The sequence below is a fragment of the Theropithecus gelada genome, chromosome 10 (genome assembly GCF_003255815.1).
Source record: "Theropithecus gelada isolate Dixy chromosome 10, Tgel_1.0, whole genome shotgun sequence".
NCBI lineage: Eukaryota > Metazoa > Chordata > Mammalia > Primates > Cercopithecidae > Theropithecus > Theropithecus gelada.
In genome coordinates, this window is record NC_037678.1 from 51,633,509 (window position 1) to 51,661,356 (window position 27,848).

At 41.2% G+C, this 27,848-nt stretch overlaps 1 protein-coding gene and 1 pseudogene across 5 annotated transcripts in view; one reads left to right on the plus strand and one right to left on the minus strand.

Annotated features, from left to right (window-relative positions):
- Positions 1 to 27,848, plus strand: part of ADNP (activity dependent neuroprotector homeobox) — a 42,766-nt gene that overhangs the window by 457 nt on the left and 14,461 nt on the right. Inside the window, exons 2-4 of one of the 5 annotated variants that reach the window (XM_025398336.1) lie at positions 1,964 to 2,138; positions 26,709 to 26,794; positions 27,571 to 27,683. In XM_025398336.1, the coding sequence (XP_025254121.1) occupies positions 27,576 to 27,683 (108 nt within the window). In that variant the 5' untranslated portion in view covers positions 1,964 to 2,138; positions 26,709 to 26,794; positions 27,571 to 27,575. Of the gene's footprint in view, positions 1 to 1,963; positions 2,139 to 21,859; positions 22,462 to 26,708; positions 26,795 to 27,570; positions 27,684 to 27,848 lie in introns of those variants that run through there. The other 4 variants (XM_025398335.1, XM_025398338.1, XM_025398333.1 and 1 more) reach the window with 4 other exon arrangements.
- Positions 16,674 to 19,093, minus strand: LOC112632465 (annotated as a pseudogene).

Sequence of the window (27,848 nt, forward strand, 5' to 3'; positions counted from 1 at the left end):
CTAGCCCAGCCCGGCCCCGGGCGCGGGCGCATTGTTGTTCGCATCGCCGCTCTCCAGCCGCACACACGCTCCTTTGCACACCCCGGCGCGGACCGGTCGCCCGTCCCGGCACGGACCGCTACCCGACTCTGCTCTGGAGGTCCAGGCGCCTCCTCCTGCAGCCCGACCCCCTTCTCCGCTCCGTGAGCCCACCGAGGCCAGCAGCCTGCCTGGCCGCCGGGAGCTTTTGCAGCTAAGGGCATCTCCCCCACCCCGCCCCCAGCCAGAACCGAGCTTCTCCCATCCCTGGAACTAATCCTGTCCGCCCCCCACCCCCAAAAGGAGCCCCCCCACGCACACCCCCATGCCTGGAACGAGCCTTCTGCCGGGTCTGCCCACCCTTACCTGGGGGAGGGGGGACGGGGTTGGGGGGGGCGGGGAGCATGCATGGCATGGAGTGAAAGTCTTTGCCTCCCCTGTGCAATCCTTCCTCCCCAACCTGCCAGCTTCCCTCCTATCCTGACCACAGTTCACCACCATCCCTTTTCCCCAGTCTCAGCTGCCTGGTCAGCACCTCTTTCGAACATTCTGAGCCCCAACTTTGCAGTAAGATGGTAGAAAATGGAAATCCAGAGAGCTGCAAAAAGATCTTCTTTTAATGTAATGAATGGGGAGTAGTTTTTGTGAACACCCTCGTATTCACCTCTTCTTTCCTCTGGGCGGCCTGCCTGCCTTCCCCTCCCCCCCAACCTTGATCCCTGTCTGCTGGAAAAGGCGCGATTGCTTCTCTTCCTCTTCTGCCCAAGACCAAGACTGTAGATCTGATATCCTTTTTAGCCACACACACCCCCCACACACCCACGAGTCTTCTTAATCTTCTTGCATTTACCAATTCCTCTGGACACTTCTTGCCATAACCCCATTTCACAGACAAAGGCTTAGGAGGGAAAAAGAACCAAACTGTTTCAGTGTTTGCCATGTTAATGATGTCCATCCCCACACACCCAGTTCCCATCCCTGATGCTTCTTGTGCCTGTATCTTGAACCTTCAGAATGAAAAAAAAAAAAAATCTCTTGGATAGCTTGATACAGTTTCTTTAGAAATCTGCATTGTTGCTTCTGGTTTATGGCCATGGAGAAAATACCAGCCCCCACCCAAAATGCACCGCAGCCAAGTCGGCTAAAGGCGATGAGTGTTGGAGTCAGTAGGGGGCGCATTCTCTGCACTGGGTAAGGCTGCAGAGGGGGGAAGGGCCCCCGAGCTAGAACAGGATGTGCTTCACAGCGCCTTCTACAGACCATGGGAAAATGGGCCCAGCAAGACACACTCGCACTCTTAGTTGGTGAGCTGACAGCAACATGGCGAAGGATTAAGTGAGTCAAGAGCAGTGATTTTACTTCTTTTAAAGAGCCCACCCTGCATTTCAGAAGTTTTCTCCTTTTACTTTTTCAAAACTGTTGGCCCCTAGTCCATACTTGTTCTTGACGAATCACCTTGGCACATCCTTGGTTCGGATTCCCTTCTTCTGGAATTCTTCCACCTCAAGTTTTGAATGTGTCACCATATCTTTCCTAAGTCTGGTGGTAAAGGAGGTTTGAAACCTGAAAGTAACAGGTTTGGGGACATTGCTGGTTAACTCCCTTCTTCATAGGCCACATCTTTCTAATTCTTTGAGAATTAAAAATCATTCTTGAGAGATGTTGGATTTTTGTGGGGTAGTAATAGTTATAAGAGTGTAGATGGGTGTCATGATTTGCAAAGCCTTGTTGGTAAATATCAAGCCCATGTTGGGTTCTTCATTGTCGAACTCAAGTGTTGATTGTAAAAATTTCGTTTCCCTCCAAATTTGGACTTGTAATTGCCATTCATTATCCCAGCAGCCAACCACCTTTACAAAAATGTTGATACCAGTCTTCTGTGAGCACCCACCTTCTTAGGGTGTGTTGATTTCTATAGATTTTACTCCTCTTGTTATTTCCATAGGTGTGAGATGCACAATGCGAAACCTAGGCCCCAGCTTTTACGCCATGATGCGCAGGGTTGTACTTTTTGTACTGAACTGATAGGTGGCCTAGTGGTTATGCCCTGTACTACCATTTTGAGGATCTGGACTCCGTTTCCTGCCTTGCTCTTTGGACCACATTGTCAATTCACACCGGTGGGTATATTCATTTTGGAGGGTGGGAACTGCAGCAACAGGGAAGCCAGAGACTTCCTCCTCCTTGGTCACCACCAAAACCAACACTTCCAAAATTTCAGCCTAGCCACATTCCTCAAGGAACCGGTTAGAGCTGGTTGCAGTAGTGGGTTCTGAACACTTATTAACATAAGAAATGATTTACAGCTTTTTAAAGAAATTTTTACAGATGCTAATATTGTAATCATTTGCATTCTACACCCTTGTGTATAAAGTATTCAGTTACTGTTATTTTGATAACCCAATCTCTAGAGTTGCTAAGCTTCTAAAAGCCTTAAATGTCTGATGAAAACCTGCTTTTCCATGAACCTGTTCTTACTGCCAAAGATTGACAGTGGTTGATGTTTGTGGGTACCTTTAAGATTTTGTTACAAGTATGTTACATAAATACACCAAGATAAGTTTATGGGGAATGGAATGGGTGTATTCTTTGATACCTAGTTAACCACTTGGTGCTTAACAGGAGAATTTTTCATTGGAGAATTGCTACCAAGTAACATTTTGGTGAGTGAAAAGGAGGGCCTTTGGTACAAGTATTTGACTAGAGACATTGCTTCTACAATTTCTTAATCATTGTGAAAAATCACATATTTAAATGGAATTATTTTAATTTTTAAATACTGTATAGTATTTGTAGACAGGTATAGTTTTGATCTTTATTTGGTGTTTTATATGCAGTTATTTAAGTTCTGAAAATGAGCATATAATTTGAAGGCAGCTTATTTGAGGGAATGTTTGAAATAAAGATTGTCGAGGGGCTTTTGTTTGATTTGGCAAATGAGATACAGTGTTGAATGAAGTCCTAAGTGGTAACAGCTATTTTCCCTTAAAGGAAAACTTGCTGTGAGCTCTTAGAAAGCATGTATTCTACAGTTTCAAAGGTTTCTTGGTTTTAACACTCAAAAAATAAGGTGAGGCCAGGCAAGGTGGCTCACGCCTATAATCCCAAAACTTTGGGAGGCTGAGGCAGGAGGATCACTTGAGGCCAGGAGTTCAAGACCAGCCTGGGCAACATAATGAGACCCCGTCTCTACCAAAAAAAAAAAAAAAGTGAGACAATTGGGCTTGAAGACTGGAATTTATAGTAGGTAAACTATATACTTCATTAAAGTATAGTAAAAGACTCAGTTAACTAGAGTGTGGGGAATGGGTATTCTGTTTAGCTGAACTTTAAGCAGAAATTCCTTCTTTATCTTGGCCTTTGTTGAAAAATTTCCTGAGACTAGCTTATCAGGAGCTGCTATATATTGAAACTAACCTCTTTGATTTTGGTTCTTATAGTCCCTGTATAGAAAATGTAGGAGATTGGGCTGAAAATCTGTTAATCATCCCTGGCCCTTCCAACCTTGGAAGTCGTAGATTTTAGACATGCCTGCTGTGAATTTGCTTTGCTTTGCTTACGTTTATCTTACCTTTTTCTCCTTATGCCAGAGTGCAGGAAGAGTTTTAATACTATTTATATTAAAATAAGAACTTCACAATGTTGAACAGATTGTTTTGGTACCACTTGCAAGTAACCAACCAGTAGACTTTTATCAGGCGAAAATGGCTTATTATTTATATTTGATTATTAAAAGCATAGGTATATAAAGCATACTGTGAAGTTGTTGCTTTCCTTGTAACTACTTACAAGTTTTGAAAGTATTAAAAAGTTAGTACTTTTTAATAAAAGTACTGAAACTAAAATACTCAGCAGTATATTGGTTGAATAGGATGATGTTGGCTACAAATTTTATTTTGAAAATTGCAACTTAGGAAGATAGAACTGTTTTGTAAAGGAGAAAGTAGGGATTGATGCTTCATAGGGTAAAAAAAAAAGAAAAACTTCAGCATTTGTGTTTCTTTTGAGAATCATACATAAGTAACAAAATTGCATAAATTGTAATAGACCTCGGCCAGTTGATTTCATAATTGGGGTGTGTGTGTGTTTGTATGTACACATACACATAAAATACATGTGGGTTTTCTAGAGCTGGAAATGATTGTCATATTATTAAATACAGATGAAAAGTTCAAGTATCAGGTGTAGTTTGGGAGAAAGTACACCTAGTTTTGAGATGTAGTTTGGGGACAATACATCTAAGTGTAATAAAAAACATACCAGAATTAAACTTTCTATACATATTTTTTCCAAGTAACCTATTTAAATCTTAGTGAAATAAAGATTTTTAAAATGATATAAAAGAAAAAAATTGAAGTTTTTATTTTACAACATTAGAAGCATTATTGTGGTTTACACCAGAGTACCCATGACTGTTGTGTAAATAAGCTACTTGTTCAACCTGGAGTTCCAAAGGACTTTTACTTTAAATGAGTGTCATAAAGTCTGTTATGTCTTACATAAGGTAAAATACTTTCAGTGGGAGTTTAACCTTCATTCTCTTGCCTGAGAAGCATGTACATTAAGAGAAACATTGCTCCCCTATGTGTAAATAATTTAATTATAGTTAGATTCACAGAGCTTGACTTGTTATTAGCATCAGATAAACTTAAAGGTTTTCGTCTCCTAGTTTTTGTGTTTTTTGTTTGTTTGAGACAGAGTCTTGCTCTGTCTCCCAGGCTGGAGTGCAGTGGTGCGATGTCAGCTCACTGCAACTTCTGCTTCCTGAGTTCAAGCGCTTCTCCTGCCTCGGCCTCCTGAGTGGCTGGGATTACAGGTGCCTGCCACAATGCTCGGTTAATTTTTGTATTTTTAGTAGAGATGGGGTTTCGCCATGTTGGCCAGGCTGGTCTTGAACTCCTGACCTCAAGTGATCCACCTCGCCTGCCTTGGCGTCCCCAAGTGCTAGGATTACAGGCGTGAGCCACCGCGCCCAGCCCCTCTCCTAGTTTTGTAAGAGCTTGTGATATTAACTGTGGAGCAGTTGTCGTAGTTTGCTCATGTACATTACTGTCAGTTTGGAAACTCGGTGTTTGAAACTGGTATAAACCAAAGCTCCATGCTAATTAATTGATATTTTGAATGTAAAAGCTGTTTCTTGTTTTTACATTGGCACTTTCCACTTTGATTCTTGAGATACTTTATTAGATAAACCATCCATGCTTTGCCCATCATAGGTGGCCATTGTGACTTCATGGTTTTTTGTTTGTCTGATCCTGTTAATTAGAAAGTGAGGAGAGAATGATTGTGTTCTTTCATCCTCTCAGTGTCTTAGTACTCCTTACACCTGCGTTACATTATGACCTACCTTTGCTATCTGCCAGTTTTGGGGTCATCTTAAGTCAGAATTCATATTCTGCTTCACTGGAGTGAGAAGGGTCTCCTCACGTATTATCATGCTTCTCAAGTTGGTATATATAAGCCAACTTGATTATGGAGAGTGTGTGTGTGTGTAGGAAATCACTGATAAATTTGAGCCAACTATGGAAAGTGACAGTTTTGATTGCAGGGCACACGTTTTTATTCTAGTCAATAAAAAATGCAAAATTCATATTACTGTTTTAGTCCTGGGTCTTCTCATCTCTGTGTATTAATTCAGTCCTCTGCCTTTAGGAGTTCCCTGAGATTCACTCACAAGCTTTGGTATTATTGATCCCTACCTTGGTTCCAAGACAGCAGCTAGAGAAATCCTGGAACCCTTCAAGAATTTCAACAGTGTTCTAGAAATAAAGATTTAGAAAATAAGAGGAAAGTATAGACAACGTTGGATAGAGTTTACAAAGGGAAGGCTGCTCTGAATATATGCCACAGTTTTAGATTTCAGTTAAAGATTTAATTTAAATACATACACATCTAAAAGAGTCATGCATTATTTGACCAGCTGTTAGAATTAAAAATGAATCTGTATATGCTAATACCCTCTTCAGTAGGGTATAGATTTGTAATTGAGTCACTTAGCTGTGGGTTGTGTTTATATGTCACTTCTCATGTGACTGTGATGGCTTTAATAAGGATGCGCTGTTTAAGTGTAAAGGCCCCCTCACTGGCCTTTATGGATGATAGTATTGATGGCTTGTCTGTTTTATTTTCCAAGCACTTTATAAACTATTCCCAATTCTGTCAGGACTATCCTTGTTTCACAAATAGGGAAATCAAGACACTACCACATACAATGATGAAATGAGCCACAGAATGTCTGGGCTGGTTCCCAGGCCTGTGCTTGGAACACAAGCCTTTATGGTGCTCTTGTAAGCTGTTTGGCTAAGGGGGGCTCACATGAATGCTTCCCATTTCATGGTGAGGCTTTATGCTTCCACGTGAGCTTACACCCAAGGATCTCAATGGCGTCTACATTTAAATAAGCTAGCCACACCCCCAGTAGGGAGAGTCTGGGTATAAATTGTGCAGTTGGCAGTTAATTGGAGTAGCATATTTCTGCTTTGAAGTTAACTGTATATGGATTGAAAAAGAAACTTTATGTTCCCTTTTCCCAGTTTTTTGGTTTAAGACAGTCTCTCCTTAGCAGTTTTTTTTTTGTTAGATAATTGCTGGCTTTTACACTTTCTTTTTCTGAATCCTTCGTGCTCCATTTAAGAGCTTGTCGAAGGCTGTGCTTCAGTTGACGATCTGTAAAGCTCTGCTCTTCTGCTGGAAGCTGGTGACTTGAGAACTTTTTGAGTGGTCTCTTTTGAAGAAACTCCTGTCTAGTGGAAATATGGTGGAATTTATTAAAATTTTAAATTGGAATTATAAATTTAGGTTGACAGAATCCTTGCTCTTGTGAAGGAAGTGAGCTAAGACTGGGAGTATCCAAATGCAAGAAGTGCTCAGAATCCTGCTTCAAGATCAGTTACACTTAAAAACAGCAACAAGAGGACAGGTGTGGTGGCTCACACCTGTAATCCCAGCACTTTGGGAGGCCAAGGCTGGCGGGTCACCTGAGGTCAGGAGTTCGAGACCAGCCTGGCCAACATGCTGAAACCCCGTCTCTACTAAAAATACAAAAATTATCCTGGTGTGGTGGCACGCACATGTAGTATCAGCTACTCGGGAGGCTGAGGCAGGAGAATCGCTTGAACCCAGGAGGCGGAGGTTGCAGTGAGCCGAGATGGCACCACTGCACTCCAGCCTGGGCGACAGAGTGAGACTCCGTCTCAAAAAAAGTAAAAATAAAAACAGCAACAAGAAAAATGCAAATAAAACTTCTCTGGGGAAGTTGTAAAAAAGTGAGCCATCAAGTGGCAAAACCTGGTACAAGAATGCTTTTGAAAAGCTGCCTTTGGTGAAGCCTTGATCCTGGGAGATGGCTTAGAAAAACTTGAGAACATAGTTTAAATAAATTGTTACTCAAGAATGGTGAAAGAAATATATTTCCTATTGTGAGAAATTATTTCTGAATAGTTTTGGTAGAGCGTAAAAAATGTATCATTAGGGGATCAAAATAACATTTTATGTCGTTTAGATAGAAAGACTAGGCATGCATTTTATGTCATTTAGATAGACTTGGCATGCTTCTGAAATAATTTATAAATGGATGTATCTATGTGTCCTCTCGTGGTGGTGTGATACATACTGGTTTTCGTCCACCACGGTTCCTGGCTTCCCCACCCATAACCCCATTACCATGTTGTGTTATAGGGTGTGTTAGGTCTCAGAAAATAATCTCTGACCTTCTGCTCTCGCTTTACACCTGCCCCAAGGCAAGACTCTAATCTTCACCCAGCTTTCTGATTGTAAGTCTTGAGACCCTCCCTAGAGAGAGGGTGTTGCCCTATACCCCAAGGAAGGGAGGTAAGAAGAGATGACTACATTATGAAGCTTTTATAAAAACCCAGGAGAGGCCAGGCACGGTGGCTCACGCCTGTAATCCCAGCACTTTGGGAGGCCAAAGGCGGGCAAATTGTGAGTTCAGGAGTTTGAGACCAGCCTGGCCATCATGGTGAAACCCCATCTCTACTAAAAATAAAAATAAAAAAAATTAGCTGGATGTAGTGGTGGGGGCCTATAATCCCAGCTACTTGGGAGTCTGAAGCAGGAGAATTGCTTGAACCCAGGAGGCAGAGGTTGCAGTGAACTGGGATTGTGCCACTGCACTCCAGCCTGGGGGACAGAGTGAGATTCCATCTAGAAAAACAAAAACAGAACTGGGGTCAGAGAGCTTCCAGATAGTTGAACACACCTGGAGGGTAGCGCCCCCAGAGAGGGCACGGAAGCCCAGTGCCCCTATGCATTTCTTTATCTGTATTTTTTATAATAAACCGGTAAACATAAGTATTTCCCCAAGTTTTATGAGATGCTATAGCAAATTAATAGAACTCAAGGAGGGGGTCTTGGGAACCCCAGCTTGAGGCATCAGTCAAAAGTTCTGGAGGCGCAGACTTCTAATTGGTGTCTGAAGAAGGAGAGAGCAGTCTTGGGGTTAGACTAAGCCCCCAACTTGTGGAATATGACACTATATCCAGGTAGACAGTGTCAGAACCAAATTAGGACACTCAGCTGGTGTCCGCTGCTTGGGAAAAAAACCCACACGTTTGGTCACAGAAGACGACTTCACGACTTCTGTGTGGAGTGAGGGCAAAGGAAAAATGCAGTTTGAGAGTCTTCCCCTAAAACACTCCTTAAGGGCTGCGTGTGAATTATTTCCCTTTTTTACATTGATCTTAAGCCAAGTTGTCCGCTTACAGTGACAGCAAGTGACTGTATCCCTGTGGAGTTCTTATGTAGGCAGTGGAGTGCTAGAATCACTCTGTGCTGTGTCCCTGCCTTGCTGCAATACCTGTTTAGAGTGAAGTAAACTGAGAAGTGGTCCTCACCTCACACTCTTCCTAAATCTAGATCGGTATATTATAAAGGATCCTCAGTCTGTTTTTCTTGTTTAAGTACTGAGGCATCTTCCCCAGCTTTCAAATACAATTTTAGGTGAACTCTTAAATTGATGAAGGGTCACCTCTGACTGCCCAGTTGTCGCCTTGTCCCTCAGGCATCATCTTCCCTCTATTTGTATACATATCTTAAACTCTTAGAGGAGTTCCACCTGAAAACAACTGGTTCTACTGGTGTGCTGGAAATTCTGGTGGTCAGTGCTAGAATTCTTGCCTGAAATCTGAATACGGAAAGCATCAGGATAAGCAGCAACACAGTAGCAGTTTTCTGGTTGTGGGCACCGGTCTTGTAGTCTGCAAATCTTCCTAAAAGACCAGTGACTCCACATATTTTTTAAAACATAAGATATGCAAAATCGAGATGACAGCTTTATGTTTCTACGTAACTGTAAGTCACCTGGGTTTGTTTAAGATAGTTGCAGATGTTCTGTTGCATAAATATTTTAAGTGTCACTGAGCTTGTAAAGTTAGGAATACGCTAACCTGAGTATGAATGGCTCACACAGATGTAAAATATTATATAAAAACACTACTGTGCATGTAGCACATTGTAATGTGTACAAGAACAGATGTTGTTATGGCAACCACATCTGATTCTCAGTCATAATAGTTTGAGCTTTTTGGAGAGGTTATGCCCTGGTGTGAACTCAGAATTTTCAAAGTGATTATTTTAGTATCTCATCTGGTTTAAGGTAATAATGGTAACTGCCTTAAGCATTAACTTGCATCATCTCATTTAATCCTTCTGACATTAAAACAATTAGACAGTGTCCTTCTGCTTATACCATAAGAAAACAGACCTCTAGAGGTTAAATAACATGTTTAGGATCACAAAGCTAGTAAGTGGCAGAGCAAGGATTTAAATACAGATCTGTCCAACTGTAGGGTGGACCACTGCATCCTATCTTTATTTCATAACGAATAAAAGCTTTACTGTGCTATGTCATCCTATCTCTTGTTAAGGAGGTTTGAAGTTATAAGGTGTAAATTTTTTTACATATGGCTGATCAGTAAATTTTTGTCCATGAAAATAGTATTATTGGCACAAATTTTGACTTAAGGCTATAAGCTTCACCTGTGAACTTTTTCTTTTCTCCTCCTTTTGCTATCACTCCAGTATCCTGTTATCTCATACCTAAGGCAGTGATGGTTTCTCAGACCTCTCAGATTGAGAAGATGCGGCATGGGTATAAGCTCCCTCAGGTGATTCTGAGGGTTGGGTAGGGCTGGTATGTACTCTTACCTAATTGACTTCCTTCGGGCCTTTTTTTTTTTTTTTTTTTTTTTTTTAAAGATGGAGTGCAGTGGCACAATCTCGGCTCACTGCAACCTCTGCCTCCTGGGCTCAGGAAATTCTCCTGCCTCAGCCTCCTGAGTAGCTGGGATTACAGGCACTGGCCACCACACCCAGCTAATTTTTTGTATTTTTAGTAGAGATGGGTTTCACCATGTTGGTCAGGCCTCCCAAAGTGCTGGGATTACAGGTGTGAGCCACCACGCCTGGCCCTCTGGACCTTTCTTAATGGAACCTGCTGAATACAACCAGATTCATGCTTTTTTTTTTTTTTTTGAAATTCAGTCTGGCTCTGTTGTCCAGGCTGGAGTGCAGTGACTGCAACCTCTGCCTCCCAGATTGAAGCAATTTTTCTGCCTCAGCGTCCCAAGTAGCTGGGACTACAGGCATGCACTACCACACCCGACTGATTTTTGTATTTTTAGTAGAGATGGGGTTTCACCATATTGGCCAGGCTGGTCTCGAGCTCCTGACTTGGTGATCCGCCCATCTTGGCCTCCCAAAGTGCTGGGATTTCAGGCATGAGCCACCACGCCCGGCCCAGATTAATCCTCTTAAAGTGCCATTAGAATCATGTCCCTTCTGTACTTTGATATCTGCAGCATCTCCTCGGTGCCTCCCAGACATGGCAGCAGACCAGCTTCACGTTCAGGGTCCCCATCCTATCCTCACCCTGCCTGTCCAGTCATGTCGTTCCTTGTTACTCAGAAGTTTGACATAGCAACCATTCTGACTCAGTGGAGTTGAGCAAGGAGTTCCTAGAACACCTTGCTTTCCGGCCTCTGGAACTGCGCCAGAAGCTTTTTGCAGTAAATGCAGATTCTCCACCTAAGTTAGTGGCCCCAACTCAGCAGCTGTTGCCACCCTTCCTGCTGAGAATGAACTAAACATGAAGCCTCTTAGGATTTAGTTTGGGACACATCTGATACATTGCCTCTTTTACTGCAAATATTTATTGGATGTCATGTCTGTAAGCCTTTTCTAGGCAGGGATTCATTCATTCAGTCTGCATTTATTGAGTGCCTGCTTTGTTCTAGCCACTGACATAGATGTTAGAGATACAGCAGGGAAAAAAAACAAAGTCCCAGGGTCTCCCTTTGTAACCCAGGCTGAAATATAGTGGCACCATCATAGCTCACTGCAGCTCTAACCATCCTCCCGCCTCAGCCTCCCAAGTAGCTGGGACTATAGGCCTGCACCACCACACTTGGTTATATACATACATATATATATATAGACACACACACACACACACACACATATATATATATATTTTTTTATTTTATTTTTTTTTTTAAGTAGAGGTTTCACTATATTTACCCAGGCTGGTCTTGAAATCCTGGGCTCAAGCAGTCCTCCCACCTCAGCCTTCCAAAGTGCTGGGAGCTGGGAGCCACACGTGTGAGATGGCACCCTTGTCCTGCTGCATATTTTAAGGGTTCTGTTTAGTCCATCAATTGAGGTTAGGAAAATGAATGTGCTAAAAGATAATATGTAATGATAATAATTTATAGACATAAATGCCGGCCGTATCTGTTAACTATTTCAGGTTGTATTTTGCTAAATCTCTGAGATCACCTGTGATGAGCTTTTAAAATAAATAAAACTTTTAAATCACAGTGTGATTATAATTTTTGTATAATTGGTAGGTAATGTGATGAGCCAGGCTGTTTACAGTTAGATTATTGGTTTGCTATTAATGAACTACACCAGCATGAGAGAAAACAAACTTCCTTAAAGTGCTAAAATTAAATTTTTCATCATTCTGTTACCTTTCAAAAGCTTTCCATTTTATTTTTCCCAGGACCTCTTCTCTTGCACTTCTGCTTTTGTAGCGGAAACTTAAGGTGATTTGAAAATTTAACGTGGGAATTCTCTGAAGATCTTTTTTCTACTGCCACACGCTCAAGTTTGCGAAACAAAGTAGTTGAATGTCTCACTGAAGGAACCCCAGCTGTATTAAATCTATTAGTTAAGCCAGGGTGAATCAGGGCCTTCATTGCCAAAAGTAATATAATACACTGTCCCTGGCCTCTTGGAGTGGAGCAGATTTGCCAATAACATGAACTCTCTACCATTTTTTTTTCTTTAAGTACTTAAAGGTTTTGGAGCCGCCTAGGTTCCATTAATGTATTACTACTCATATTAAATGATTATAGTGTTAAAAATGGTCTGGAAATTTGTATAGACCTTCAAAATGCTGTGTTACATCCACGGTTTGTTCTAGAGGATCTGTCCTTTACTGGGGAGTATTAACAAATGCCTAATACTCACATTTTGGTAAAGAGACCCATCAGTGAGAAATGCCCCTGATTTTGAACCCAGACTACCCTGCTGTTGAAATTATAAGCAGACTTTGTCTGCTTCCCTAATCAACACTGCTGCCTTAAATTTCCCAGTAACCACTTTAAAAAAAAAAAAAGAATGTGTTTACTTTTAATTGTTGTAAAGTATACATAAACTTTACCATTTTAGCCTTTTTTAATCTTGCAGAACTGAAACTCTACACCTGTTAATAACTCCGTTTCTTCCTTTACCTAGCCCCTGGCAACCACCATTTTGCTTTTCTATTCCTATGAATTTGTTTATTCTAAGTACCTCATGAGTGGAATCATACAATATTTGGCCTTTTGTGGTTGATTTTATTCACTTAGTATAATGTTTTCAAGGTTCATGTTGGAACATGTATCAGTACTTTATTCCTTTTCGTGGCTGAATCATATCCCATTATGTGGATATAAACACGTTTCATTTATCAATTGTTTTGAGTTGTTCCTATTTTGGGGGTATTATGAATAATGCTGCTGAGAACGTTGATATACAAGTTTATGTGTGGTCCTGTGTTCCCACTTCCCAGTTGCTTATGTAACTTTTTGGACTTTTAACTGTTCTCCCAGTTTGACTGGAGCCTGGAGGTAGTTGAGAACAGACAAGCCTCCTATCAACTCCCTCCTTTCAAAAAAGGAAGCCTCTAGTTTCCCAAGGGACTTTCAGAAGAACATGCTTAGAGGATTAACAATGGGAAAATAATAAAGGGGAGACATAGGATAATCTGTTTTTTGAAAAGCTAGCCTGTTATTTAAGGATATCAAGGTTGTGGTTTTCATTTTACAAGATATTGTCCTTATGATTTTGATAGAATCAGATTATTCCGATGTGACTATCTAGTGACTCTTGACCTCCATGGTGATGGTAAGAGTGATTTAAGACAAGTGTCCTCAGAGCTGAATTCTTTCTTTTCTGGATGTGATAGAACCATCTGACTGACTTGAGATGTGTACAGATTCTTAATCTCTGTATTATTGCTTCAGCTGGTTTGGCTGAGCCTTTTAATTTTTGAAGACCATTTCAACCTTGGGTATTGAAGTTCTGGCACTTTCAGATGTATGTAGGGAATATGCTGCTGTTTGTTTTTAGTGAATGTCAGAGATAGAGTTCAGTCTGCATGGGTAATGAGAGGAGTGCTGCATCTTAGGTATGGAGGGTGGCCTTGAGACCCAGCTCGCTCATGGGCAAGCAGTTGCTTCACCTCAGCTACTAATTTGTAAGATGAGAAGAGTTTAGATTAGGCAACCCCTGGGTTCAGTGATTCAGAGTGCTGCTTTTTCATAACAGATTTCAGTTGATGGTGTGATTTGGAAGATGAGTCTCAGTCTTTTGACTTTCCTAAGGCCTGTACTGGACATTTGCTTTTTCGTTTTTGGTTTTGTTTTTCCAACCCTCATTTCAGAAACAGAATGCTTGTGTTCCTGCAGTTGAGGAGACACTGAAGACTGGTGATTGTGATTTAGATTCAGTCCAAACTATCTTTTTCCTCACCAGCTGAACAAGCTAACTCTGAAAAGGCACTGCATATTTTTAAAAATATTTTTTATGTCATATGTATGAAATGGATGCCACTGACACAAATGCACTTTTCAGGGGCATTAATTGAAAAATAATGTCCAGATTTAGGGTAGTGTTGTATCAATTGACATCTCCTGAATATGTCACATCCGAATAACAGTTTATTCAGGGAACTGGGGAGACTGACAAGCTGGAGCATAACTTTGGAGAGTGGCCTGTGAGATCACGGAAGGAATGGTGAGAAGAACTGATCCTGGTTCACTGGGAGAAGAGGGGCGTGTCTTAAAGTTTTGAAAGGCTGTCATGTGACTGGGGAATTTATAGCCTAACTGAGAGCTATGGGCAGGTTACACAACATTGTAAAGCTGTCCAGTGTGGAATGAGCTGCCTGGTGGGATTTTGTGCCCCCTCTCACTTGAGGTGATCAGGCAACAATCTTTTAGAGCATGTTTTTTTTTGTAGAAAGGATTCACACATGTTGATGGAAAGTGACAAAAAATATTACTTTGACTAAACATTTTTGTATAGAATGCTGTATTTAGATAAAATGTCATCTTTCGCCTTGCATAAATTTACACTAAAGAAATGGTTATAAAAATTACAAAGAATAATTGAGAACAGTTAAAAACTTGAAGAAAATCAGTGTTTATTTTTGGAGGCAGTTTTGTATTTGGTTATCTTTTATTATCAAACTGGGAGAATAGTAAAAGTCCAGTGAAGCTAGTAAAAATAGAGGAATACAGAAACCGCTTATCTTTATTAAGAGTATTATAATACGATTATCCTAGGCAATATAATTGATGTTCATTGTTCAAATCTAGCTTTCAGTACGTAAGTGTCGTCATTTGCAAAGTAGTTTTCTTTCTAATCTTCCTGGTTCTCTAACTTCCTCACCCCCCTTTTCAGCCTCAGTACTACTGTACATTTTCCAGTAAGCTTAAGGAAAGAGGAGACTAAACTTTATTTTCTTACCTCTCTCTTGCTGCACAGTTTTATCTGCTAATCCAGAAGATCATTCTGCCCTGGATAGTCAGAATTATGTGTTTTATGGATGGGGGAGGGAGGAGAAGAAAAGGAGGAGGCATCAGAGCTGCCTTTCTGTGAAGAGTTTCCGGCATCTGGAAGCTCTTTTGCCCAAGCTTATAGGAGAATGGAAATCGGCTACCTCTGTTCAGGGCTGTGTATTTTGGAAAAAGATTGAGTGGGGTGATTATTTCCAGACTGGCTGTAGGCTCTCAATCTTAAAGCAAAGCTGTATAAGATTAATTTTTTAGGCCGGGCGCGGTGGCTCAAGCCTGTAATCCCAGCACTTTGGGAGGCCAAGACGGGGCGGATCACGAGGTCAGGAGATCGAGACCATCCTGGCTAACGCGGTGAAACCCCGTCTCTACTAAAAAGTACAAAAAACTAGCCGGGCGAGGTGGCGGCGCCTGTAGTCCCAGCTACTTGGGAGGCTGAGGCAGGAGAATGGCTTAAACCCGGGAGGCGGAGCTTGCAGTGAGCTGAGATCCAGCCACTGCACTCCAGCCTGGGCGACAGAGCGAGACTCCATCTCAAAAAAAAAAAAAAAAGATTAATTTTTTTAAATTGCAAATATATAAACCTTTTTGCAACTGGTTTAAATGTAGGGCTTAATGGCACATGTAAATAAAGTATGCTCACTAGTTCAGATGCAAATCCTAAAATAGAAACAATAAAGGCTTATTGGCTATAAGAAGAAATAGGGTTTTACTGTGACCACAGTTTTTGATTCAATGAGTGATATAGACAGGTATTAAATATGTTGCTGAGGGAAAGGTAGGAAGGAAAGACACTGTGTAAATACAAGAATGATGGTTTTTTCTTTCAACATTTTATTTTTTAGTTTCTGAAATACAAATCAATATATTTTGTTACATATCATTTTAACAAGCTTGACTTTTTTTCAATATAAGATGACTTGATATAGGTACTTTAAAACTTTCTTTTTTAAAAACCATACATTTTATCTTGGGAAAGCTTATCAAAAAAAAAATACACGTGTACATGAGAAGTTGTTTTTCATTACTTTAGAGCACAACCCCCAACTTAAAATGTGGTCTACTAAAATATGTAAATATTCCTCCTGTCACAAAAATAAAATCTCATGGTTGGGGAAAAATAATATTTGGCATAGGCCTGAGTGAGCTTGAAAAAAAAGTTAGGATGTTTAACTGTATGGAGGAACATCACGGAGGGAGTCCATCTAGAACCATCTAGCAGAAGAACTAGCCTGTTGCTATTGGAGCTAATCTGTTTCAGAGACTGATACAAGGTGCATGCTCGGGGGGTACTGAAGATTCACAACAGCCACGGAATCACTTACTCAGAATTAGCCGAAATTCAGTATACAAGAATATATGACAACAGTAGAACAATGTCAATAGTTATTCAGTGCCCGGAAAGCAAGCTGTAAGTTTAGAACAAGAACCTCAACAGGAACAATAGTCAACATGTTTATAAGACTTTGAAGGTGAGAAAACATTTGCAGATGATGTCTTGTGCCCAAGTACGTTATTTTCCAGCACACTAGGGACAGCATCACAACATATAAAGTAAGAAGAAATCCAAGCTGTTTAATCTTCTACCATTCTCTTGAGTATTAAACCCAGGCCACCTTTGGCCACTTGCGGGGTTTCTTTTCTTCTTTATTCTCTATGTAAATATTGCTTCTTGGGACACCAGCAGTTTTGCTTCTTCACTCTTATCACAGGCTAAGTGTGGAGGGGTGTTACCCTCAGTGTCTTGGATGTTTGTGGATGCTTTGTAATACAGAAGGATATGAATCATCTTCAAGTTACCCTTGGCTGTGGCCCGGTACTTTGCTGTAGCCTCATAATGATCCTTACCATCTGGATTAGCCTCACCTTCTAGTAACATGACAGCAATCTCATGCCTGTTTTTGGAAACTGCATGATGTAGGGGAGTAGAGCCATTTTGATTGACAGCATTCACTTGAGCACCTTTTCCAGAAGGGCTTTTACAGTCTCATTCTGGCCAGCACAAACAGCAATCTGAAGAGGAGACCAACATTGCATAGTATTTATCATTTACTGGCACTCCAAGTTGAAACAAAAATTCAGCAATTTATGTATGTCTGGTTGAGCCTGCCCAATGCAGTGCACTTGTGTCCTGGTCAGTTCTCATAGCCAGGGATTTATTAGCCAGAATCCTCTCCTTCACCTCCTCCAGCTTTCCGCTGTAGGCCCAGTTGCAGACCGTTAGGTTAGACACACACCCTTCTGTTTTGTTTTCCCAGGATTGATGTTTTCTTTCTGATTAGTTTTTTTCTTAACAGGTACTGAATGTTTCCACAGAGACATAACAAAATCTGTTCTTTAAATAGAAGTGTCGTCACAGGTAGCGGTTAACTGATGCTTTGATTCTGTTCATGAGAATCAAATGCTTGTCCCTCTTAGAAAATTGCCAGCATAACTTGACATTTTTTAGTTAGATCATTGGTTTAAAGAAACTTCAAAAATCTTCCTCTTAAACCCCAGTGGGGGTTATAAGATATATGTAAAAATTCTTGCATCAGCATCAGTTGGAGTAATTTAAGTATCAAGGGTCTGAAATTCTTACATAGTAACTTGGGTTGATGTTATCAAAAAATGAAATTGTTTATATCGTAGTAGCCTGATTGTCTTCCTCATTTTTATTAACTTAGAAAATACAGCTACCCTTTTTTTTTTTTTTTTGACAGAGTCTCACTCTGTTGCCCAGGCTGGAATGCAATGGCGTGATCTCTGCTCACTGCAACACCCACCTCCCAGATTCAAACGATTCTCAGGCCTCAGCCTCCCAAATAGCTAGGATTACAGGTATGTGCCACCATGCACAACTAATTTTATTGTCTTTTTAGTAGAGATGGGGTTTCACCATGTTGGCCAGGCTGGTCGCTAACTCCTGGCCTCTAGTGATTGCCTGCCTTGGCCTCCCAAAGTGCTGGGTTTACAGACATGAGCCATGGTGCCCATCCTGACGCTGCCGTTTTCTTCACTAGTGATAGCATCATTTCTAGCCCTTGATTCCACACTCTTCTCTTCTCCCAACCCCAGGTAAAAGATAATCCCAGAGAGACTGTGTTTTTCTTTACAACTTTAGGGTAGAAATGTTTTTTTAAAAAATCACACTGTAAACTTTTATTTTCTGATCCTTTAGGTGTACTGTGGATTCCCTATCACTTCATACTTTGATCAGACTAAAGTTATTTGGTGAAGATTTTCAGTAAACTGTCAGAATTCTTCTGTAGCCATCAAACTTCATGCTTTGGTTTGATTGCCCACTAGGCCCAGATTCTACATTTCGGTAACCTGCCACTTTTGCATAAATTTGCATCACAGGCTTAGTTTAGATTAGTGACTATTTCCTGGAGGTACTGGTGGCAGGGAACCTTTTTTTCTCTCTTTCAACCTTAGCACTGCTAGTTTTTATCTTTTTTATATTTCACCTAAGATTCCTTTGGAAACAAGGATTTCACAGCTTTTAAAAAAAAGTTTGACGCTAGGTGCAGTGGCTCACACCTGTAATCCCAGCGCTTTGGGAGGCCGAGGCAGGCAGATCACTTGAGGTCAGGAGTTCGAGACCAGCCTGGCCAACATGCCGAAACCCCATCTCTACTAAAAATATAAAAAAATTAGGCCAGGCTGGTGGCACGTGCCTGTAATCCCAGCTGCTCGAAAGACTGAAGTGGGAGAATCGCTGGAACCTGGGAGGCAGAGGTTGCAGTGAGCTGAGATCACACCACTGCACTGCAGCCTAGGTAACAGAGGGAGACTCCATCTCAAAAAAATAAATGAGGTTTGAAAATCACTGGTTTAGGCTAAGTGCAGCTTATGTTTAGGTGTTAACCAGGAAGAAGTAACGATCCTTGTGTAGTTCTCAGTGAAATATTAGAGATTCTTTTCCTAGTGGAAATGAAAGTTTTGCATTCACTAGTGTAACTGATACATTAATCATCACTTTGGGATATGTTCAGGTTTGGGTTCCCGAACATTGTAAAGTAGCAAAGTTATACCTGCAGTTGAAGGAAAGTAGGACACACTATGACATACTAGATCCGCACTTGAAATAGTTTAAAATGTGATCTGGACAAGTTTGGACTTGGAGGCTAGCTTTTTCTTCTGGCTCATCTGTGCCTGTTCAGAGGTGTTCGGCTGGGTTGTCTTTTGCTCATCTAAAACAGGTTTATCTTTTTGTTTGTTTTGTCTTTGTTTTGTTTTACTTTCAGATGATACTAGTAAATGCTTTTCTGCTTTTTTTCTTCCCCTAAAAATACAGACTATATGGTGCCATCCTTGATGTGGTAGCTCTGCAGAACTACCATAGACAAGTTCCACTGATTCTTGGTGTGTCAGATCCTGCAGACCTTACCTTGAGCCTGCTAAACTAGGACTGTCATCTGTTGGATGATTATCTGTCTGCCTGACCCAGAAGAAGCTGAGTACAGCCTCTGACTAGATCCAGGGCTTTTGGCAGAGCAGTTGTTTCATAAATGATTGTGATTGTTGGTCAGTTAATTACCTCTTTGCTTAAAGTTCACAGTTACCGATGTTATGTCATCATCCTTCCACTATACAGTGAGCTTACAAATATTTTTTCCTCGTGAGCCAGGTTCTCTGTACCTCTTAGTACATGGAGTAAATGTTTTTACTTTTGATACTTGGAAGAGAGAGAGGATCAGATTTTTTTTAATTAAAAATTTTTTGTGTGTATTAATTTAAGGGATACAAGTGCAGTTTTGTTACATAGACATATTGTTCAGTGGTGAAATCTGGGCTTTTAGGGCTGGGTGTGGTGGTTCATGCCTCTAATCCCAGCACTTTGGGAGGCCAAGGTGGGCAGATCACTTGCGGTAAGGAGTTCAAGACCAGCCTGGCCAAGATAGCGAAACCCCATCTCTACTCAAAATACAAATACTCGCTGGGCGTGGTGGCACATACCTGTAATCTCAGCTACTCAGGAGGCTGAGGCAGAATTGCTTGAACCTGGGAGGCGAATGTTGCAGTGAGCCAAGATCACGCCATTGCACTCCAGCCTGGGCAACAAGAGTAAAACTGTCTCAAAAAAAAAAAAAAAGAAATCTGGGCTTTCAGTGTATCCATCACCCAAATAATGTACAAGGACTCCTTATTCAGTCAATGTTGCTAGGAAAATTGGATTACCATGATGCAGAAGAATGAAACTAGACCCTTATCTGTCACCGTATACAGAAATCAGCTCAAGATAGAAAAAAGACTCAAAGTGAGACCTGAAACTAGGGAAACCTAGGGAAAACTCTCGTGGACATTGATCTAGGCAAAGAATTCATGACTAAGACCTCAAAAGCACAACCAACAAAACCAAAAGAAGATGGGACTTAAACTGAAAAGTTTCTGCACAGATACATATATCATGCATATGGTTTTACTTTATCTGTAGCCTAGGGCCTAGATGAATCTCAGATTTTCATTCCAGCTGTCTGACTCTTGCTTTGTAAGAAAGCACATGAATAGGATTTGGGCCTGGATTAGTACAACTTTAATGTTTGGGCCCTAATCAGTAGATGTGGGTATAATTTGCAAGGGCTAATAGGAATGAGTATGTCTTGTTCACTCAACAGTGTTAGTCTCCAAAATTGAATGTTGGCTGGGCACAGTGGCCCATACCTGTAATCCCAACACTTCACGGAGTCGAGGTAAGAAGATCACTTGAGCTCAAGAGTTGGAGACCAGCCTGGGCAGCATAGGGAGGACCCCTATTAAATTTTTTTTTTAATTAGCTGAATGTGGTGGCGTCTACCTCTAGTCTCATCTACTTTTGAGGCTGAGGCAGAAGGATTGCTTGAGCCCGGAGAATTGAGGCTGCAGTGAGCTGTGATCATACCACTGCAGTCCAGCCTGGGTAACACAGAGTGAGACCCTTTCTCAAAAATAATAATGGTGGAACGTTTACATGTAGTTCATCAGGTGGCATGTGCTTACCAAAAAGCTAGTTACTCTCATTTATTTTAAAGGCAGGACCTTAGTCTGTCACCCAGTCTGGAGTGCAGTGGCACGATCATTGCTCACTGCAGCCTTGAACTCCTGGGCTCAAATGATCCTCCCACCTCAGCCCCCTGTATCTAGGACTACAGGTCCACACCCTTTTCTACATAGGTCTTGCTGTGTTGCTCAGTCTGGTCTCAAACCCGGCCCCCTAACATGCTGGGATTATGGGTGTGAGACATTGTACCCACACCTAGTTACTTTCAGTTGTAAATAAAACACTTGAAAATGTTAATTCTATTATTAATAGGTCATTGAGCTTTCTCTGAATCATTTATAATTTAGGTTGTTTAACTCTTTTCATATAGTGTTTTTTGTTTTTTCACTTGATGAAATCAGAGCCAAAGCATTTTTTAGAGTAACTTTCATCTTACAAACTCCTATTCTTTTTACTAGACCCAGTTCACAAGTGTAATTATTTTGCATAAATACCCTATCTTGGTCGGCATGGTGGCTCACGCCTGTAATCCCAGCACTTTGGGAGGCCGAGGTGGGTGGATCAAGAGGTCAGGAGATCGAGACCATCCTGGCTAACACGGTGAAACCCCATCTCTACTAAAAATATAAAAAATTAGCCAGGCATGGTGGCAGGCACCTATATACTCAGGAGGCTGAGGCAGGAGAATGGCGTGAACCGGGGAGGCGGAGCTTCCAGTGAGCCGAGATCGTGCCATTGCACTCCAGCCTGGGCGACAGCAAGACTCCGTCTCAAAAAAAAAAAAAAAATACCCTATCTTCCCTCTTAATTATTTACTTTCTCTTCTGTGTCCCACTGCCCAGTGGGTCTGTCAAGACTTTTGGTTGTGAGTGACATGAACTTAGGCAGAAACGATAATGTGTTTGTTTATATATATTGGAAAAGGCTGGCGTAGGGAAGTGCTGTTCTTCAGGCACAGCTGCATCGAGGACCTTAAACGATATCAATAGGGATTGTTCCCTTTGCTTGCTTCATGTGATGGCAGGTCCCAACTCTTGTTTTCAGTGTCAGTGTCAGCCCTGTTTAGGGGACATGTCCAACTCTACTGGTCATTATCTTACATAGATGAAATATTCTTAGCTAGTCAAACTGAGTCATGTATACTCTGCTCTGCTGGAAAAGCGACTTTCTCTCTTCCATCAATTGTGGCAGAGGCGGCTCCAAGAGGAGGCTGGGCAGGCAAAAACAAATGTCTAAACCCTACTGACTGAGGGCTGGCTGGCTATGTGTATTCCATCCTGGAAGAAATGGACTGTTGAAGGGGAAGAACCGTGTCTTATTCATCTCTCTATTCCTAGCACAGTTGAGTGGCTAATTGCAAGTGCTTTAAAAATGATTGTCTAACAGATGAACAATATATGGGTTTGTTAAATTGGATATTTTTCCTTTTTTATGTCATGAGCTGAAAGGTTTGGCTAAAGGGAGCTACTTCTCCTTGGTATTGGAATAATGATGCTCCTCTGATTTTTGTTTTGTTTTGTTTTTTTGAGACAGAGTTTTGCTCTTGTCACCCAGGCTAGAGTGCAATGGCGCGATTTAGGCTCACCGCAACCTCCGCCTCCCGGATTCAAGCGATTCTCCTGCCTCAGCCTCCCAAGTAGCTGGGATTATAGGCATGCTCCACCACACCCAGCTAATTTTGTATTTTTGTTAGAGATGGGGTTTCTCCATGTTGGTCAGGCTACTCTCCTGACTTCAGGTGATCTGCCTGCCTTGGCCTCCTAAAGTGCTGGGATTACAGGCATGAGCCACCACACCAGGCAAATTTTTTTTTTTTTTTAATGGCCATGCTGATAAGGAGGCAAAAGAGAAAGGATTAGCTATCAAGGGGCAAATCTGGGGAGACAGTATGCCCATCTTTCCACATGTCAAAACCCATCTCTGGGACAATTTTTGGCATTAGTGTTAAGGTTTCTTTCTCCCTAAGAGTAATAATTATCTATATTTTAGTTTTTAGCTCTCTTTGCATTCAAAAGTGAGGAAAGGACCCTGAATTTCAGGCAGAGACAATTTCTTATCTATTCTGTTCCCACCCCTCAGTTACTTAAATATAGATCCCTTGTCCAGACTTGTAAAGGAGAATCAAATAGATAACATTAATGAACCCTGGAGCCAGCTATTGATTTGAACTTATGTTTCTTAACAGCAAGCAGTAGATGCAAAGAAACATAGGGTCCTTCTGTTCTTTTTCTTATCATCCATAATGATTGACTGATAGAGTTTGATTGAAACTTTTTCCAAGGAATTGTTTGGCTTGTTATAGTTCAAAAAGCCCACAAGAAAGGGTAACGATGGCCCCTTCTGGGATAGGGAGCTGCGTGGCTGGTGGGATAGGAATGAAAAGGAAGCCTTCTTTGCTTATATTTCTGAATTGTGTGCTTGTTTTATCTCCTGAGAAAGTATTTAAAGCAAAAAAGAAAAAAAAAAAACAAAAATATTTGCAAATGCTTTTGAAGGTGCCAATGTATATGATTGTTATTTCAGCTCCAAATGGAGAAAATCTTAGAGAAATGACCTCCATGAGCAAACGCATGGCAGGCACACACTTATCTGGAGAAAGGGACATTATGGAATTTCCAAGGTTATTAGGAATGTCAGAAATAGGCATATGAAGAGCATTATAATCTTTACACTGAAAAGATGTAGAATGTTCTGAGTTAATGTGAACATAGATTCCTGGCCAGGCATGGTGGTGCACACCTGTAATCCCAGCACTTTGGGAGGCCAAAGCCAGCAGATCGCTTGAGCTCAGGAGTTCAGGACAAGCTTGGGCAACGTGGCAAAACCCCATCTCTACCAAAAAACAAAAACAAAAATATAGCCAGGCATGGTAGTGTGCACCTGTAGTCCCAGCTGCCTGGTGGGGCTGAGGTGGGAAGATGACTTGTGCCCAGGAGGTCGAGGCTGCAATGAGCTGTGATTGCACCACTACACTCCAGCCTGGATGAAAAGTGGAACTCTGGCCAGGCGCAGTGGCTCACACCTGTAATCCCAGCACTTTGGGAGGCTGAGGCAGGTGGATCACCTGAGGTCAGGAGTTTGAGATCAGACTGGCCAACATGGTGAAACCCCGTCTGTACTAAAAATACAAAAATTAGTGTGATGTGGTGACACGCACCTATAATCCCAGCTACTCAGGAGGCTGAGGAGGAGAATTGCTTGGACCCGGGGGGCAGAAGTTGCAGTGAGCCGAGATTGTGCATTGTACTCCAGTCTGGGCAACAGGCAAAACTCCGTCTCAAAAAAGGCCGGGCGTGGTGGCTCACACCTGCAATCCTAGCACTTTGGGAGGCTGAGTTGGACATATCACGAGGTCAGGAGATCGAGACCATCTTGGCTAACACAGTGAAACCTCATCTCTACTAAAAATACAAAAAATTAGCCAGGCATGGTGGTGGGCGCCTGCAGTCCCAGCAACTGGGGAGGCTGAGGCAGGAGAATGGCATGAACCCGGGAGGCAGAGGTTGCAGTGAGCCGAGATCCCGCCACAGCACTCCAGCCTGTGTGACAGAGCGAGACTCCATCTCAAAAAAAAAAAAAAAAAATACAGATTCCTCTTAGTTACTAAACCTACAGCAAAATAACATTTTTTTGGTACAGCATTTCCCAGTAAGCAGTGTCACTGCTTTATTTATAAACCTTTTAAATTCAAAATAGATAAGTAAACCCAACACCAACTCTGTGGCTGAAATACCGCTTTTTATAAATTACAAGTTTCTTACAACTAAGTTCCCTTATGGGCATACTCACTTTTTCAGAAAAAAATACCTACCAGGCAGTGAGATGCTTCATCTTAATGTCTTAAACCAACTTTTTAAGCTGTGGGTAGGCACTTAGGAGAATGGGTTTTTCTTTCCCCCAAGCTACCGCTTGATTCTTCTTAATGTTTTCTGTAGACTAATGACCCCAGTAGTGGCTACATTTCCAAATCTTTATGTCTTTGTTTTTCTAAGATTGTTGAGCCACTGATCCAGGAGGCAGGGAAACCATTAATGTCTGGCTTCTGGACACATCTCTTATGAAGTGTGAAGCAGAGTTAACTCAGGAAGTTCCCAAAGAACTGAATTTTGGCCCAAAGAGAGTTTATGAAATGAATAGAGAAACAAGATGTCTCCTCCCAGTCTTAGGTATCTGTGGGCATCCATTTTAATACCTGGTTTCTTCAGAATTAGCCTGTGACACTTTTCTGTATTTCTGAAATATTTTTCTAGCATGTGCTTCTCTCTAAAAGACCTGATTTGTAGTAACTGTGTTTGTTTTTTGTTTGTTTTTGAGACAAAATCTCACTCTGTCACCAGGCTGGAGTGCAGTGGTGTGATCTTGGCTCACTGCAACCTCCGTCTCCCAGGTTCAAGCGATTCTCCTGCCTCAGCCTCCTGGGACTATAGGCAGGTGCCACTATGCCTAGCTAATTTTTTGTATTTTTAGTAGAGATGGGGTTTCACCATGTTGGCCAGGCTGTTCTTGATCTCTTGACCCCTCGTAATCTGCTCTCCTCAGCCTCCCAAAGTGTTGGGATTACAGGTGTGGGCCACCGCGCCCAGCGTGTAGTAATTGTTTTAAAGGAAGCAAGTGATAAAGAATTTGCTGATTTTAAGCCACCACAAAAAGATGGTTTAAAATAATTTAGCAATACAATTTGGACGAAAAATAATTGATTTGGTCTTAATTTATATCAGAAGTGACTTCTAAGTCTGTAGTTGGCTTCACAATAGTCAGATTATTAGCAGAGCAGAGAGGGCAGGGGACATCACAGTCATTGCTTCATAGTGAGCAGCAATTCTATCTTGAGTATGATAAGGCTGAGAAGGTTTTTTCAAAATACTTTTCATTTTTGGCCCCAGTTATTCTTTGGTACTTTATATAGAATATTTTGAGACTTCTAAGTTAGAGTAACATACCCAGTTTGAAAATTTCTAGGGGTTACTGTTTGATTTTGGTAGATTTCACGCTCTCCTTTTATTTCCCATTTTTTGTAGTTAACGTTGATTTTGGATTAGAGTAATAAATGAGGCAACATTTTATTACATTTGGATTAGTTGACTTGCCATTTACAGATAATATTAGTATTACAGAGTAACAGCCTTTATTAATTAGAAAACTGGATTTGCATATATTAAATTTTAATTCCTGGTGCTTTGCCTTTTGTTTTTGCTATTTTGGGTTTTAGAACTTGACATCCTGTGAAATTGTGTTACATTTGGATTATTGATAAATTTTTACCATATTATGGAAAGCATTTATGATCTCATTAGAAACCATACATATTCTCAGTTGCCCAAGTTTTACTGATTTTATTTTCTCATTAAAGACAAACTTTTGTTTTAAGAAACTTGGGAAAGTTGATCTATCTAATTTAATGTATGAGGTCATTAAAATAATTTTTCAGTTCCCTCACATACATACAGGCTTTTCATTTTTTCAAAAGGATCCTCCTTAAAGTCTGTAACAGTTAACATTTGTGAGTGCCTTTGCCCAGGTATGTTGCCCAGGTATGTTGCAGGAGTGGGGGCATGTGTTGGTCGAGTCACATATCATTACTGTATTTAGTTTGGGAAGTATACAGAAACTTAAGGTTTTTAGTTTTTGTTTGTTTGGTTTTTTTTAAGAATACCATAGCAGTAGGCAGGACAGTTCCAATTCAACAAAAACCTCTTTACCCTGGCACTCAAAACTGTATAATGATGATGAACTGGTAAACATTTTTCTGTTTTCAGATGTTCAACATCAAAAGGAGAAAAGAACACTTGATTTAAAAATAATTGATTGCTATTGTTTCTCTAATTTTCAACTTGAAGTTCATTGCTGAACTGTTTTTTTAAAGTCTTAGAATTACGCCAGATTAGACTCATAGTCAAAATGTCCTATTAAAAACTGGGAAGATCAGAGAGTACTTATTTTGCCTGCCTGCTTTAAGTATTCAAAGTATAGTAGATACGTGCCTGGCTCAGTGGCTCACACCTGTAATCCCAGCACTTTGGGATGCCAAGGCGGGAGGATGGCTTGAGTCCAGGAGTTTGTGACCATCCTGGGCAACATAGTGAGACCTAGTCTCTACAAAAAAATATTTTTTTTAATTAGTTGGGCGTAGTGGCGCACTCCTGGAGTCCCATCCTCTTGGGAAGCTGAGGCGAGAGGATCACTTGAGCCCAGAAGGTTGAGGCTGTGGTGAACCGTGAGTGCACTGCAGTCATGAACCATGAGTGCACTGCACTGCACTCCAGCCTGTGTGACAGAGCAAGACTCTGTCTTAAAAAAAGGATGGATGGATGGATCATGGATGGATGGATGGATAAGTCGAGCCATATGCACATGCAAGCGTGTGTGTCTGTGTGTGTACACACTAGATGAGGATACCTGTGCACCTTTTTTGTCAGATGGGTAGGGTTTATGATCTTGTCATCAGTGGAATTAGTGAATATTACAAGTTGTACGTGTTTTGACTTTGACTTAAATTTTTTTTTCCAATAGAAACTATGTTCCAACTTCCTGTCAACAATCTTGGCAGTTTAAGAAAAGCCCGGAAAACTGTGAAAAAAATACTTAGTGACATTGGGTTGGAATACTGTAAAGAACATATAGAAGTAAGTAGCATGTCATTTTTAAATTTTAACATGACTCAGCTTCTGATCCATTACTTTGTGTCAGTGGCCATGATGGCTAAATCTTAGATGTGATTCTGAATTTCAGCCACAGCAGTAGCTCACGAAAGCATTCTCAACAGCGTAACTTGTGCCTTTCTCCCTAAA